Source organism: Aythya fuligula, chromosome 8 (genome assembly GCF_009819795.1).
Source record: "Aythya fuligula isolate bAytFul2 chromosome 8, bAytFul2.pri, whole genome shotgun sequence".
In the NCBI taxonomy this organism is placed as follows: Eukaryota; Metazoa; Chordata; class Aves; order Anseriformes; family Anatidae; genus Aythya; species Aythya fuligula.
The window spans coordinates 25,161,333-25,178,888 of NC_045566.1; the positions used below are offsets into that span (position 1 = coordinate 25,161,333).

General features: G+C 38.0%; 1 protein-coding gene and 1 long non-coding RNA gene across 2 annotated transcripts in view; one reads left to right on the forward strand and one right to left on the reverse strand.

Moving 5' to 3' along the window:
• CRB1 (crumbs cell polarity complex component 1) overlaps positions 1–17,556 on the forward strand; it is a 98,146-nt gene that overhangs the window by 51,192 nt on the left and 29,398 nt on the right. Inside the window, exons 6-8 of the mRNA XM_032192135.1 lie at positions 11,967–12,920; positions 16,453–17,003; positions 17,388–17,553. Of these exons, the coding sequence (XP_032048026.1) occupies positions 11,967–12,920; positions 16,453–17,003; positions 17,388–17,553 (1,671 nt within the window). The remainder of the gene's footprint in view (positions 1–11,966; positions 12,921–16,452; positions 17,004–17,387; positions 17,554–17,556) is intronic.
• The window catches only part of LOC116491815, a 47,033-nt gene that overhangs the window by 27,619 nt on the left and 1,858 nt on the right, over positions 1–17,556 (reverse strand). Inside the window, exon 2 of the long non-coding RNA XR_004253530.1 lies at positions 6,827–7,010. This is a non-coding gene — a long non-coding RNA (uncharacterized LOC116491815). The remainder of the gene's footprint in view (positions 1–6,826; positions 7,011–17,556) is intronic.

The following is a 17,556-nucleotide window of genomic DNA, read 5'->3' on the forward strand; positions in this document are numbered from 1 at the left end:
CCAAGCCTTCTCCTCCCCAGGCTGAACAACCCTGTCTCCCTCAGCCTTTCCTCACAGACAGATTTTCCCATCTCCTAATCACCTTCATGGCCCTTTGCTGGACCTGCTGCAGGACAGCCACTTGTTTCTTGTAGCTGGGGAGCCCAGAGCTAGACTTGACGTGGTCTCATCAGTGCTGAGAGAGGCAAAGGGTCACCTCCCTTGACCTCCTGGCAGCACTTGTCCTAATACAGCCCAGAAGCTGTTGGACTTCTTTGCTGCAAGGGCACATTGGGGTCATGTTCAACTTTTTCACCAGCATTGCAGCCAGTCATCCTGGTGCACCTCCTGGTGCATGGGATTGCGCCTCTCCAAGTGCAGGGCTTTGCAGTTCCCTTCACTGAACTTCATCAGGGTCTGAAGATTGCTCATTTCTCCAGTCTAAGGTCTCTCTGAATGGTAGCACAGCCATCTGTCATATCCACTGCTCTTCACAATTTCATATACATTGTAAAGTTCCCATTTAAATCCACAATCAACAAAAGAATGATAAGAATGATCACTAATGCACTAATGCTTTTTTTTTTTTTTTTTTGGATTGGACTTGCAAGGTTTATACTTTGCTGGCAATTAGCTATCACTGATGAGTCCCAGATCTATGGTCTTCTCAAGGAAGAACAAAACTGGCTCTATGTGATGCACTAAGTAAAAGCTCGTTTACACGAATTGTTCCCTGTAGCATCTAGCTTTTAATTATTCAAGGTTTGCCATCAAGAGGAACAGAAATGATAAGACCTAATGTTCTTGTCTCTGCTCATTTGGACTCTTTGAAATAAACCCAGGTGGCTATAAGGAATAACCCATCTCCGTTCAGGCATCCTGATTGATTTCTTCAGGTGTAAGGAGAAGTTCAAAGAAGTTAATCAAGCCTGTTACTGACCATCTGGGTGCTGTTATCTTTAAAAAAATAATTAAATTTCCTTAGAAAAGTACTTCTGCTGATTGTTTGAGAGAAATGGAGTAAGGAAAGCACTCTTTCCCTGGTTGACACTGCATTTTGCACTTTCCAAAAACTGTCTCATAAAAGAAAAGAAGGCTATTATAGACAGCTCCTTTGTGCTGATAATTAACTGCTAGAAATAGATTTGGTGGATCTGATTCAGATTGCTCTCCCACTGCTGTAATTCTTGGAGTCTAGCTGTGGTAACAACATGACACTATTACAGTGTATCATAATGATCAATACTGTTATGGCTGTGGGCACTATATTTTCTTAACAAAGAGGATTAAGAATTGTTAGTAGGCCTGTGTGTGAGGCCAGAACATTGCATTCAATACAACCTGTAGTAACAAATAGAGAAAACTATTTAAATACTATGTTGTAAGTAGGTCTGCACAGCAGTATGAAGTCATTTGTAGCATCTGAAGACAAACAAAAGCTGGATATAATCTAGCTAAATTGCACACCTGTAATATGACCCAGGTAATCCCTGAAAATGATGGTCACAAGTCTATGGCACGCACATAAAATATTAGCTGAAGTCCATGTTATCACTTTGCCAGTGGGATGGTTATGTGATCTACTGAAAACAAAGCTAGTTTGGGTGTCACACTTCACAGCTTCAAGATATGTTAAGCCTACAAAACCTTGGATAAACACCACCATTGTTCAGGTGAGTTTTCACACTGCAAAAGAACTCATGTTGAAGGGAATGAGAGAAATGAAAAAGTCAAGAGAGTACTACTCCCACTGCTATTGAATTTGACTGAAAGATGGCAGTCCACAATTCAAGGTCTTTTGCATCTCCATCTAGTCTATAGCAAGCAAAAGCTTATTTACACAGGAAAGAAAACCCATCAGGTAGAGTAACAGCCTTATAAAAACTTAGTTTGGTGTAAAAGACTAGATTTTCTGCCTATAAAGTGACAAGAAAGGACGTTCAAATACATCAAGCAAGAACAGAGAAATGTAACTGTACAAGCCATAAATAGAGAAATCTTCATGCAATTTATACAGCTGTACTATTCACTGCTTAAAATACGCACAGCATGCACATGCATGCCATGTATGTTCACTTGTACATATTTAATGTTTTTTCTATTCTCAGGTCTCCATTCTCAGTTAAGTTCTATAGGCCCAATTAGAACTATGATTTTCTAGCCTGATGGCTTTTTCAGATTCTTTTAATATCAACCAACAGTGAAGTTATGTAAACGCAGTCCTTTTGTGGGCTGTGGATGCTCACACTGGTTTTAGCAAAATGAAAAATCTTGCAAATGACTGAATATTTTCAAAGCCCTGTTTCCTGGGCAGAGGCCGTTCCACGCCAAGCAGCGCAGTGGCTGTGCTTGCCCACCTCAGTTAAAACAAACAGGAAGCAGTCAACAAGAGACAAGGTAAAGAAATCCCTCTTAGGGGAGACTAGATGCAGCCTACATTTCTCAATGGATGTGTTCATCAACAGCGAGCACTCTTTTAAAGCCCTTAAGTGTTTGTAGGAGCGAAAATTAATTTGTTTTCCAATTCCAAAGTGAATCATATGCTCCAAACAGATTTTTAAGTCAATGAAACATGACCTTGTACAATCTAATTAAACAACTCAAAGGTATTGGTTGTTTTAAGATCCCTCTGGATACACTTCAGTTCAAATGCACACACATCATCTGTATGTACAAGCTCATAAATCTACAAAAAATGCAAATCAGATCATTAATGCTTTGAATTCAGCAGTCTTACCAGAGTCTTTTGAAAGGTAAAACATGAAAAATACCTGAATTATCTATACTCTTTTTTTTCAGCTTAAAGAACACACAAAAAATGATCTGGAAGCAGAATACAAAATAACTGTCTTTGGCTTCCTAATACCCAATGCATAACCAGGTATAAATACATCAAATTATCTGAAACCTAGTAATCATTCCAGTTTCTTCTCTGGATGGTGTCTTGACCCTGCTTTGAGTGGAAGTTTGGACCAGGTGACCAGACTTCTCTGCTCCATTGCACGTGACTACCTTAATTTCATTACAAAAATGCAAGGACTGATTTATTTTTATAATACTTTTTTTTTTTTTTTTTTCCAGTCATTTGTCTTTGGCATTGCTCCTGTTGTCTCCTTTCTGCACTTCTATATTTTAGGTCCGATCACTGTATAGACCCCATACATGATCTGCAGTCTTTTTAAGCATTCCTTTACATTTCCTATATATATATCTGTGGTTATACACATACACTCTTGCTCCTCTTACTACCCATGCGTCCCTGTGTGTGGCTATCTCAAATGCCAACATAAGTACCTTTGGGGGTACCATTGATTCTTTTATTTCCTTTTCATTTATATTGAGATCCTTGTCACATTTTTCTCTATTTTTTCATCAGTTTAATCTCCAAAATTTTACATGCTAAGTAAGAAATCTCTTCTATCTTAATGGTATCATCTTCCTCCACTTAAATTTGTCTTATTTCTTTTATTCTTCCTTCCTTTTAATCTATCTAACACATTTCTCCATTTTAACCTGCCACACCCCATGCTCATGGTCTCCCCATCACAGCTTTTCCTTTCTCTCATCAGCCCTTCCTAGCTCCTGTCAGTGACATGGCCGTAGCTGCACGCACATTACTGCAACCAGAAAACCCACTCAGGAAGGATGTTGCCTGGGAAAACTGGGCTGCCACTGCTCAGTTTTCATTCCTACCTCCATCACTCATCCACAACAGCAGCTGCTTCTTTTACCTATATATAAAGCTGACTCTAGAAGTAGGGAAATGAAAGGAAAATGAGTGCCATGCAGGGACATATTTCTTCACCACGCTTCTCTTTACTCCAGATTCAGACCCTAATCCCACAATTGGATCCACATGGCCAGCTGTGTTAATCGAAATATGGGATGAAGGTGTAGGCTACAAGCAACAGTTTTGCCATGCTGCCCTTCTAGGACATGGCCCCTTGCCATTCACAGCCTATATGTTTCTGACCTCTGGCTGCGCCACTCACACAACCTTGCAGAAGGAGCCCTACAAAGCAGGATCATGCAAAAGGCTGGCTGAGCTACCCAGAAACTGAAGGCAATGCTTAAATCAGTCGGCTGTTTCCAATATTTATAAAATAAAATAAACACACCAGATCTCACTAAACAACTAATCACCTACATGGCTTTTTTTTTTTTTTTTTTTAAATGAAAACTGTTTTAGGTGTGACAAAACATGTGAAACAAGTGGAAAAACATTTCCAAGTACTTTTGCTCCCAAAAACCCTTTAATGATTGAAGAGATTAAGGGATTGGGGTTTTTTACTGCTTTAAAAAAAGAAAACTGTTTTTACTGAAAATTCAAACTAGTCTATGAAGCTTCAGGCCTGCAAAATTTGAAAAGATTAAGTTACAGCATGCCATACTGACCATGGCACATTATGAATTCCATATTCCTCAGCTAGAGTGACATATTTAATGAATAAGCCAAGTCACTCAGCTCTATTTCTATTTCAATATTTTTTCCTAACCAGTATTAACTTTATATGTACATTTCAAATGTCAAGAGGAAAAATAGCAGAATAGTGAATTTGTCTGCAATAAAGGAATAACTAGCAAGGTCTTACAACTTTACAAAACTAGAATTCTGCGTGAAAAGTATCGTGTGCAAATTATCCCAATGTTAGCAAATGCTTATTATCCTCCTATTTTAAAGTATCCAATTTTCCATATGCTCCAGCTCAGCCTTGTATTCTTTCATTTCACGAGTTTTTCCTCCTAAAACAGTGACAAAAAATTGCCATACTAGATCAGATCACTGCTCACATTAAGTTCAATATGCAACATAGGCCAGTTCTTTACTGAAGGAAAATAGGAGAATAAAATCCATTTAAATACCCCTTACTTGATCTACACTGATGTACATAAGAGAAAAACCTCCTTCCTGACCTCCATGACAACTGATTTATGCCCAGAAGCATGAATTTTAATTATGATGACATAGAGATGGTCAATTTATTTCCTTGCGCTTGCTTACTCATGAACGTGCATTTCCTCCTTCCAGCAAAGAGTAATTATCTCTTTGCAATTATCAGCACAGATGTGGCAAAGTTAGAATTTTCATGATTGTCTGCTAAGACCTGGAGGCCTGAAGAATATATGCGCTGCCAGATCTTTCCGCTGGGCTCAGGATTAATGAGTCCCTTGGAAAAAAAAAAAAAAAAAAAAAAAAAGGTTCTTTCTGCCTAAAGTAGGATTTTGTAACAGACACTTCCAAAACTGTAAAATATAGGTGGAGGAAGTGTTATTGCAGGCTCTTTGTCTTCATCTTCTATAAAGCATATACTAAATGGTTTGTTACAGTTTAAATTTCTCCAACATTTACTCCTATTTGCATTCCTGGATATGTATACATAAATATATGTTTATATAGTTTGATACATCTGCAGCTCAGTTGCTGGTAATTATTTTATTCAAGGAAATCACAGAATCATGGAAAACATAGACTTGACAGAATAAACATGCAGACATTGTTTTGCCTATCTGACTTGAATGGGATCAGCTGAGCCGTGTCACACTTTGCACTTCTGTTATCTGACCCATTTTTAAGGAACCAAAGAAAAATGCTATGGCCAGGACTGGGCATCCTGTGCCAAGGCTTTGTTGCCTTACCTTCATGGAAAATACTTCCCTCAAGTCTGGCTTGAATCTTCCTTACTGCAGTACAACTCCACAGATTCTTTACTTGTTGACTATGGTCTCAGGGAACAGTGTTTTCCTGTGCTGAAAGACTGTTACCAGGTCTCCTTTCCTCCTCCGGTCTTTAGACTGAATAGCATGACGCTTTTAGTCTCTCCTCACAAGTTATATTTTCTAGACCCCTGATTGTTCCCATTACTCTTCTCTGAATCCTTCCCAATTGATCCAAACCTTCTTTGAAGTGCAGAACTAAAAGTGTACTCAATATTCCTGCTAAGGTGTGACCAAGGCTTTGTAAACTCATGTGATTATTCCACCTGATTGATGACTATTCTGGCCTGAGACTATACAAACTTAATTAGCCCTTCCTTTTTCAGACCATTGCTCCAGTTTCTTAAACTCATCCAAAAAGCTAATTTCTAACACAGACAAAGTTGCTCTTAGCCCTGCATTAACATACAACTTAATAAGCAAACTTTCTATTCCATCACCCACATCTTTTATGAAAACGCCAGCTACAGCAAACACAGGACAATCCCAAACCTTACTTAGCAGAGCCTCCCAGTTCAACAGTGAACTCCTGATAATTTCTGTGCAGGATTTTGAAAGTTTTAAACCCAGGTTTATAGTGGTTTCATATAGATTATTTTCCTCATTTTGTATATGAAAATGTTATCAAAGACAATACCGTATTTATTACTGTTACTGTATAGACCTTACAATAATTAGCATAAACACCATCTTCTATAACTCACTTTTTCTTGACAATTGTTAAAAACAAAACAAAACAAAACAACAAAAACAAACAAACAAACAAAAAAACAACAAACAAACAAACAAACAAAAAACTTCTGATGGTTCTGACATGGCTTCAAGCAGTTAGCTAAATATCCTGGTGTGAAGTTCTTCAGTCTTGGAGTGTCATCAGCTCAGTGTTTTCCCTGAGCTGTGTTAACGTACGTTTATCCCAACTTGCTGACAATGCATATGTTCGTAATCTTACCTCAAAACATTTGTCAGGATCATGTTGTAAAAGGAGGCTGAGAACCTCCAACTTTTTCTTGTTATTTTCAAAATAAAAATGCATTTTTAGCGCTACAGCTGTAGCATCAGACATCTGACAAGTACATGCATAATACCTTACCAACATTAACTTTCTTTTGTTTAAAACTTACTTACCTACCTTTCAAGGAGTCTGGATGACATTCTCACACTGTGGTACTTGTGTTCATAATAGAAATAATCACTCTATGTCTGTATCTTAGGCTGGAAGGAAAAGCAGATTTCTGAGCACCACGATGGAAGTAACTGCACTGTAGATTAACTGAATCCGGAATTGTATCTTGTGTACAGGTCTTTTGGTAAACCTAAAAACACATTTCAAACAAGGTCAGGAATTTCCTAATTAATGAATAAATGATCTGAGGGAGGGGGAGAAATTGAAAAATATCTGCTTGCAAAAAAAAACAACATTTATTTCTCAGGGCCAGGCTGCAGTTCCTGGATGAAAACAGAGAATGATACCAGAGGTCCAGAGAGCACTCAGGACTTCCCAAGAGGAGATGAACACCATGTCCTGCACTGCCCGCAAGATCCTTCACAACTTACAGCATAGGGAGCAAAAACAAAAAAATATATTGGAATACAACCTCACATAGTCCTGACTACTGGACTACAGAGATAATTTCCCATTCAGTGATAAATTTATTTATATAATATTTATAATGTGGAGGAAATAAGGTAGTCTGAGAGAGACTTCAGGATCCATCATTCAGGTTTTAAAATGGCTAACTACAAAAAAAAAAAAATAAAAAAATCTGAAAGATCTGAGTGCATAGTTTGTCATACACCGGATGTATGGTATAAACAGCAACCCAGGGAAAGATGCTCTCACTTTATAAGTATTTCAGAGATATCACAAAGATACTGCTCTAGCAATATTTTATGCAAATCATAAATTTACCAGGTAAATAAAGTGTAACGAAAGGAAAAAAATTGCTGTTTGCATTGTCACAGACATAAATACTTCAGTCTATGGAACTCTATAATTATACTTTTTCATTAAATTAGGGCCAAATCAAAAATGTCTTGCTCAAGAGCTGAAGAAGAAAAATCTTTCAATATTTTTTTTTTCCGTCTTTAGCACACTCAAAAATCTACAGACATAAATTTTCAGCAAGCAGAACAATGAATGCCAGTGGAACAAAAAAAAAAAAAACAAAGGCAGACACAACTGTAGGTCTTTTCTTTCTGCTTACTGACATATACAGTTTTTTGAATGACAGTGACTATAAAAAGGTTGATCTTGGTAAATAAACCTCTTGAAAATGAAAACAATATTTATTGGTTCTTAAAAGAAAAACAATATAAAACAGTAAAAAGTGACAAATCAGTTTTGAAGAGATCTTAGAAATATGCCTTTTGTCAAACATCGCCAAAGTTCAGTTTGAGCACACTGGGACTGAACACTCTGAAGAAGCATGTAAGTAGAATACATATCTGTTACGTAAGCAGTTTAATGAGTCTTACTTTAAGCCTTGTTGATCTGGCTTGGACAAAATACACCATCAGACTACATCAGCAGGTACAGAAGTGGAGCAAGCTAATCCTGGAAAAGAAGCCTTTATACCAAGAACTGCTTTGAATTTTGCAGAAATTTACTTTGTGGACTGCGTAAATGCTAAACAATCTTTTTACTTCAGAAAAGGATGGTTGCAACTAGGATACAGGTTTACATCATTTTAATGACAATGTTTACAGGTAAATACTTTCTTTTTGGGAAATGTTATGGATACTTAGGTAGTACGGAGTATGTCACGTCTATCCAGACTGCTTGCTTGTACTTGCATGATGATTTATAAAGTGTCAAGGAATGGGAAAGTAGAGAGATTTCTGACTAAAGGTGTGTGTAAAAAGTGTAATTTGGGTAACACATATATTTGTTTAATCAAAATGAAAGTTAGTGGCATTTAGCAGAAGTATGCTTGAATAATTGCTTTTGTCATTCTGCTTCTGTAAGAAAAACTTTTCTGCTAAATATGAAACATAGTTTAATTAAGAGGTTAATGGGTAGACAATAGCTACGCTCTAATGGTAGTGTGTAAGTGAAAAAAGGAGATGAAGGTATGAGTGGGGTTGTCAAACAGAGTCAAAGGAGCTGTTTCATCTCTGTTTTGAATAAAAATTTACAGGAGGAAAAATTAACTATTATCTATCAAAATATAATAAAAAATAAAATATCTTTATCTGAAATTTTAGGTAGGCATATAATATATTTAGAAGATAAAATGGTTTCAATTCCAAAACACAAACATGTTTAGCTGAGCTGATGCATGTAACCACAGAAAAAAAAAAAAAAAAAGAAAGAAAAAAAAAGTTCCCCTTGCACTTGCTTTTGGTATATCTTTTCAGAATCCTTTTTTTTTTTTTTTTTAAATGCTAACTTCTCTTCTAACCTGAGCTATTTGAACTGCTTATACAGTTCTATAAATATTGACTAATCCTTTTATCTAGAGTGCTTTTATCTTGAGTGACAGTGGTCTTTGCATAGCAGTTGGCAGATAACAAGCAATATCAACCACCACTTGTAAGAACAGATGATTTATTTATTCCTTCTATGAAGAAAAATGTTTTTTTGCTTGTCTTTTGGTGTGACCTATATTTATGTTTGTGCTAATCTTATTATGAAATAGACATCGAATCTGTATTTATATGTATACATAAACAAATATTTATAGAGGTATCCACAAAATCATTATTTTTCAACATATTAATACCATTACTTAGAAAATAAGCATTTGTGTTCAGTCACTGAAATGCTTATGAAATTATATATATATAGAGAGAGAGGTCTCTCTGTGGTAGTCACTTTGCATTTAGTAACTGATATTATTCACCATGGGCAAAGAATGCACTACCAATTTGTTTATTTTCATAAAACAAATTTAATTTCTTCCTTAGACACTGATGCTTGTGTTATTAGTGTGTTATCTAAACTTATAGACAGAAACATATATGATTTCCAAATAAGTTTAGCATGTTCATGAAACCATCTCATTAATTTTCCTTTCAATTTTATGAGGTAGAGAACAACACAGACACTGAACGTAACTGTGAAGTTGGGTTCAGTTCATGCGTCTATTTCACCCTTTCAGAGGACAACAACACTACTGCAACACTGACCACAAGCTGCAAGGCAAAGATGATGCCTTGCAGGTGCTGTGGGATAATAAACAAACATACTCAGAGCTGAACATGCAGCAGCTAAGCACCTAGACAGTTTCTGTAGCATGCCATTCACTTGTCTGATGTTTTCTATGAAAGGTTTAATAGGAGCTCCCGGTCTGTAAATCCTTATGTTTGCCCTGACCACCCTAACGCTTTATGGCAAGGCATACATACCCGATCCTACTGCTTTTAGGCTGTATTAATTTTTCTCTCTGACACAAAAACCCAATGAGACCAATATTTCTACAGCTGTCATAGTAAAACTGAGTAGTACACAAGACCCGTGGTCACATTGCTGTGTATGTCAAAGCAGGAGATGTACTAAAACATTGACTGAAACAGGAAACAGCTCACGGTAACTTCACTTTTCATATACTAGAACAGTAAAAGCAGGACAAGTCGCTAACACAGAAATTGCCACAAACTGGGTAAAGCAGGCATTGTTCTGGCCCCCAGTCAGTAAAGGTTTGGGAAGTGCATGTCACTTTGAGAAAGTCAGGCCTAATGATTCATATTTCTGCCAGATGCCACTACACATTAAGGTATACACAGACATCTCACATCGGAATAAATATAAGCCTGGCTCGAAAAGAGAGGCTGCTGCGGTAAAACCCCACTGTCAGACCAGAAGGAGCACTACGGTGCTTGATAGTTTCTGCTTCAAGCTTCAGATCATGTGCTGTAATTGAAGGAGGGCACTGCGGTGAGGAAGATCACTGCTAAGAGGGCCTTTTGCATGCATGCTATGACCACTTCACTCTGTCCAATCTTTAAAACAAATCTTGGCCAACTCCCAGGTCCCTTCTGGCTCTCAGAACTTACCGCTCCCTGAGACGGGTCTAGTTACAATTGTGATTGAATAAAACAGACAGGCGGGGAATTAGCCTGAGTAGATACATTTATCTGCTGCTGTTTGAAGCTATTCGTTGTGGCTGAATGCTGCTCTGTGATTTTTCATGGAAGACGACTGCATTTTGCTATAAAAATAAAGCTCTGTGTGAATTTGCATGTAAAACTAGGTGTGGTGCCTTGTACCTCTCTGCAACTGTGAGAGTCCCAGCATACCTCAGGATCTAATTTACAGGCACCTAACACGATAAGCCAGTGACGAGCTGCTTGAGGCAATGCTGCTGCAGGGACAGGCATAATTATGTCTATTAATTACTTTGTGCAGACAATACTTTGCGGTTAGTTCCAAACTAGCATTTCATATTCTTCTCCAGAACAGGGGAAATACTAAGAGCTGTATTTTGCATGAGTCTTCAAAAAAACATTTGGATATTTTGAATGCTTCCAAGCGGGATAAGAAACAGATTTTCCCTGATCCATTTCATACTTATCAGTCATTTAAATGTTCAAGGGAGAATTACTATAATTACAATTTTATAGATAAAACAACACTGCAGAGGGATAAACAGATAAGTTTTACAAGGCAAACAGATTTGTCTTTGTGCAGCCTGACCCACTATGCATACTTGGTTTACATCTATCAAATTCCAGTCAAGTTGAGATGAGGAGCTCTCCTTTACACAATACACAAGAAACCATGCACTACATGGAAGAAAAGCAACTATGACTCACTATCACCCATGCTTTAATCATCAGGCTCTGGGATGTTTGGGAAGACACTCTGTTCCTCTTTTCTTTATAGTTTGCAAATAGGACAAGTAAAGGATGTTTCCCTGTAGATATACAGTACCAGTAACATTTTTCTGGGCCACATGGGTTCAAACCCTTCCAACAGCTTTTCTCACATCCTCATGTCCCACGACAATTCTCCTCTTAGTATGAGATATAGCTGATGGACCAGAAATCACCTCTGCTTCCATCTGTGAAGACCTGCAACATGCAACTGCTCCTGAAATGTGCAATTGCACGTTTACTGTGGTTAAGGTGCATCCCACTGTACCTCACCCCAATTTTGATAGGATTCAGGGATGCTCTTTGCATTTCTCACTGTTACACTGCACAGTTCCCTGCTTACTCTGAGAATTTTATTCTTAAATTAAAGATAATTTAAGAAAGTACAAGTTCTTAAAAACACAATTCTGGGCTCTAGTTGTTCACTCCAAAATGTCTAATTCTTTGTTCTTCAGGTATTCACTGTGATGAAGACATCAATGAATGTTACATGAACCCTTGCCAAAATGGTGGAATTTGTGAGAATTTTCCTGGGAATTACACTTGCCATTGCCCACCTGCAGACAAAGAAGGGATTTATTACGGCGGCTGGAACTGCACAGAAATTCTCCATGGCTGTACTGATCAGCAATGCCAAAATAATGGAATTTGTATCCCACATTTAAAAAATGGCCAACATGGATTCAGCTGCATATGCTCACCTGGATATACTGGAATACACTGTGAAACCATAACTACATTTTCTTTTCAAGGAAACAGTTTCCTTTGGTTGAAGAATCCCACAACCCCTAAAAAGGAATCTTTCTATAATGTAAACCTGAGGTTTCAGACTGTGCAACCCACAACCCTTCTGTTTCATCGAGGGGAGAAAGACACATTCGTGAAGCTGGAGTTACTGAATGGCTACTTACACTTGTCTGTGCAAGTCAAAAACCAGCCACAGGCTCTTTTGCATATTTCACATAATGTCAGTGATGGAGAATGGCATTCAGTGGAGGTAACCTTGGCAAGAGCTGTTACTCTTAATTTACTTGACAGCTCTTGTGCAGAATCATGTGTCAATAAAACTTCTGCTGTGATAGATAATGATCACGTGAGGCTTGCATTTCAGAGCACATTTTTGGGCAGCTTACCAGTGGGGAACATTAGCAGCAGCTCTCTGCTTAACATCAATAATATACATTCTACACCTTCATTTGTAGGCTGTCTTCAGGATATTGAAATAGACTTGAATGTTATTACTCCAGAGAATGCATCACCTGAATCGTCTTTAAATGTCAAGACAGGATGTACTAAAAAGGACTGGTGTGAAAACCACCCCTGTCAGAATAGGGGACGCTGCACCAACCTGTGGCTGAGTTACCACTGCGATTGCTACCGGCCTTACACAGGGCCCCACTGCTCAGCAGGTAAGATCACGCTGTTGGCATTAGTGGTTGTTCAAAACATACTGGCCTGCTTATCTCAGTGATGAACCAGCGTGTGCCTTACGATCTCTGGAACTTATTGCCCACTGGTAAGAAACCACAAGAGGTTAGTAGCAGCACATGTTCATTATTTTCTAGTTATTTTCCCAGGAAGGCTGCTTTTCAGCCTTAAAAAAAAAAAAAAAAAAAAAAAAAAGTCAGGCTAAACTGGTGGATTCTGCTCATCCAGCAGTTTTAAAATCTTAGCACTCTTAGCACTCCATAAACTCTGGAAAACTGTAGTTCACTGGAGTAAAATTTAGAAAGCAACCAAGTCACTTGGAGTTGAAGTCTTATTTTCAAAGCATTCTTTCAAAATTTTATCCTCAAGCTCTCTAGGCTTTTATAAAGAAACTCATTTAAGGCAATAATAAGCCAGCAAAAGTACTGCATGTTAAAATAAAAAAATAAATAAATAAATAAAAATAAAAAAATAAAAGAGAAAGAGAGAGAGGGAGAGATTCCAATTTTACAAAATGAATGGGATTATGCTATTAACTTAATCTGATTAGCCTGAGGAGAAGCCAGGGCTTCAGAGACTGGGACCGAGGCCCATTCATCTCAGCCGAGTCCAACACAACTCTGGGCAGCAGCTAGCAGAGGCTGTTGCTGCCAGATAACTGTTTGGTGACCAGAGGAAGATGTGTCCCTGTCTCAGTGAACAGAAGACCACATCTCAGAAAACAGCCCTTTTGGCAGCGACAACCAGGGATTCAAAAGCTGGCAATGCCTGTAGCACGTTCCCTGCTAGAAGTCATCTTTCCAAGTGCAGTCCGAGGCCAAGTGGGAGGACATGAGCAGGTCCCTGCACAGCTCCCTGCTGTACCACATCTGGTGCGGGAACGGCAGTGAGTAACTCTGGAGCTGTAAATAAGCACCCCTCAGGAATGTCTTGGGGTGGGCTCTGCAATCCTTCCTCGGCAAACATTTTAGGGGTTTTGAAAAATGCACAGGACTGAGTCCTCCCTGCAGTGCCTTGCCCCTGCTTCCCCATCTGTCCCCTTACTAACCACGCACACATGTTCAACCACAGCAAATGCTTAGGGAAGAAGAATACATACAATAACGTGTAGATACACAGATAAATAAATAAATAAATAAATAAATATATATATATATACATTTACCAAGAAATCTAAAAAATGAAGTGCCACAGCAGTGTTGTGGTCAGGTGAGAATGGACAGACTAACCTGGTGTAGGCTGGCAGGGCAGCACCGCGGCCAGGGAAGCCACACTGACCTGCACCAGCTGAACGGCTGGCCCCAAGGGCCTATTGGATGTATCGCTGCAGAAAGCTGCAGCTTGAAATGCATTTCAAAATGTTCGAATACAAGTTCATTTTGTATGCTATACTTAACAGTTATCAATACTTTTCAATATTGTTTTTTTTCCCTTATTGCAAAATGACAGAGTCTGAGAGGTAATTGTAACAGACTGCTTTGAAGTCTAGCTGTAATTTATCCAAATGTTTGGAAAGCAACTTTGGAGTATAGGACAACATCTGGTAAATATGTTTGCCTCCTTATATGAAGCAAAATTAAAACCAGTCAGGGCCAGGAGAGGCTTATACTGGCATTAGAACTGTTGAGAATGATTAGAAAGTGTGCTTTTTTTTTTTTTTTTTCTTCTGCTGACCACAATATTCCTTGCAAATTATGGCACCATGCCATTTTGATACATAGGTTCTAGATATATGCCATATTTAAAAGGCTGTGACAGGTTTCTTAAAAGGCAGAGTGGGGGAGACTTGTGGTAAAGGATAACGTAAGAAATGCTAGTGTCTTTTTGAAGAAAAGTTGCTGCCAAGTATTTAATTGACAAGAAGCAATATTTTCTCTACATACACAAAATAACAAACAGATGTTGACTCATTTTGATCAACATCCACATGTTGTGACCCAAGAGGTTAATATTGACCAAGGTGATGCTAGCCATCTCATCAAACAGATCAGACTGATGATATATATGTATATGTATGTATTTATAAATAGAGGGAAATACAACAAAGTAATTGTAAACATGAAATACCTCTTTGAAGACTAATGATTCATAACTCTAGCTGAAATTTTCTTTTTCCTGACATGAAAAAATATTTCAGTCTCCAGTACCAATAGTACAGAAGAGGTATTGGCTAAAGAGGTATCATGCCTCAAAACACCCATTCCAACAAGCACATATTTCTACATACCAGATTTTTAACAGTCATCTAAAAATAAAGGTAATCTTATGCAAAGAACTATTTATTTTTTTTAAATTAATTTATGAAATCATTTAGGAACAAGCAAGGGATTTTTTCCTGTCGCTAAATAATACTACTTTGCCACATAGTAGTGCAGTGTGATTATTAAGGGTCTGTTAGGGGCTTCACAGTCAGTACCCTATTTTCATTGCTTATTTTAATGTAGTCATAAAAAAAGAGTAGTGCTGCAGGCAGGAACTTGGCCTACGAGGTCTCACTCTAAGAGTTTTACTGCGCAAAAGGGGACTGACTGTTCAGCTATGTGAGCATTAAAAAAAAAAAAGGCTAGGTTTGTTCTTTCTATGAATTTGATATATTAAAAAATAGCTCTTGAAAGTGTTTAGGCAGGAAGTCTATAATGCTGAGGACAAGATCATGAAACTTGAAGTGTAAAAATAGAAACACTTTGTTGTGCTTTAACGAGATGATTCATCAGAATAAAATACGGTTTGGACTACATATTTGGTATCCTTACAAGTCTGAAAATCATTACTGAAAATAGAGAGTAAGGCAGGGAGACAGATGTTTTTGGTTTAATCATTTTAATTGATAAGCAGAAAAAAATAAAAAGGCTTACTCAGTCCTGGATCATTTTTCCCCATGACACAGTAGTGTTATGAGCACTCAGGAATGAGCAGGACTCAAATGAGCACGTACTGAGCTCCAGCAACAGAAAGTCTGTTGAAGAACTGGGGAGCCTATGCAGGACAAAATGGGTGTGCTATTTGGAAGTTGTACACAAGAGATATTTGCTGAGCAGCTTTTGACTATTTCTGTGATTGAAACCAATGCAAAATAGAAAATCACATAGATCCAGAATTATATTAACTTCCATGGTCATCAAAGGATCAAACCAGTTAGTTTCTTTCAAAATTATCTTTCTGATGACCAATCCAGGAAAATGGAGAAATCTGTCCTTATTTAACTGTTTGAAAACACAGCATTACACAGAGCATGATAAAGGGGAAAAATATGCACAATAATGTAACATCTGGTCCTGTACTGTGGCCTAATGTTACAGCCATGGAAACCTACAGAAGTTTGGGAATAGAAGCCCTTTATGGCTGGATCAAGTCCTTATACATCCATTAATACCAGCACATCTTACTACCATAAGTAAATATTACCAAAAGTAGCTATTTGATCATTGTATTGGCTTCTTTGTCATTTAGCCTTAACTATTTTGTTTTTCTCCATTCTCTTTCTTTCTTTTTTCCCCTATCGCTAATCCCAAGAGTATATTCCGGGCCGGTTTGGATCTGAGGACTCCTCAGGCTATGCTGCTTTTTCTGTTGATGCCACTCAGAATGAAAATCTGAATATATCAATGTTTGTCCGAACACGCAAATCTTCTGGCTTGTTACTGGCTTTGAGAAACAGTACCTCTGTCTACCTAATAGTCTACTTAGAAGGTGGGAAACTCACAGTGTTAGCTCTAAATTCCATAAAATTATTAGGGAAACACTCTATGAATGATGGAAACTTCTACTTAATAATGTTAAAAGTAGAACCAAATAAGATTGAACTGTTCCAGTCCTCCCGATACCTAGGCTTTATTTCTACTCCAGTACTATCCACCCAGAGCAAGAAAATTCTTTACATCGGAGGCCTACCAGATAACAGAGAAACTAATAGAAATGGCAGGTATTTCAAAGGCTGCATCCAAGATGTAAGAGTGAATAACCAGCCACTGGAATTCTTCCCCATCACCAACTCCCAGAATTCTTTTGTCAACCGAACCCTGATCAATGTCACCCGAGGCTGCATGGGTGACAACCTCTGCAAGGTAAGAAGGACATTTTTTTGTAACATCTTCACAAGTTCGTCATGGGTAATTAAAAAATAATATTTATTACCCTTCCATACAATATTTGATAATAATGATATCTTAGGAAAATGTGTAGAAATGCTAGAAAAAAGCAGATTCTGTTACATTACATATGATGGATATCAGCAGCAAGAGCTATTGGCATAGTAGAGAATGAAAATATTTTAAGGTTACAATACTGTTGTTCACCAATTAATTACTCTATGCAGTCTTAGCACTGGTCTTTGCTTTCCACCTGAAATAAACAGAATTATCCTTCTTGCCAAACAGTCCCATATCCTTAGAGTTGTGAGTCCAACAAGATTTACTCATACTTAGGTTGTCTCTTCTCTTTCCCCATAGTCCAACCCTTGCCATAACGGTGGTGTATGCTATTCACTCTGGGATGACTTCACTTGCACATGTCCCCCTAATACAGCAGGGAAAGCATGCGAGGAAGTTAAGTGGTGTGAGCTTGGGCCCTGTCCTCAAGAAGCACAATGCCAGCTGGTGCACCAAGGATTTGAATGTA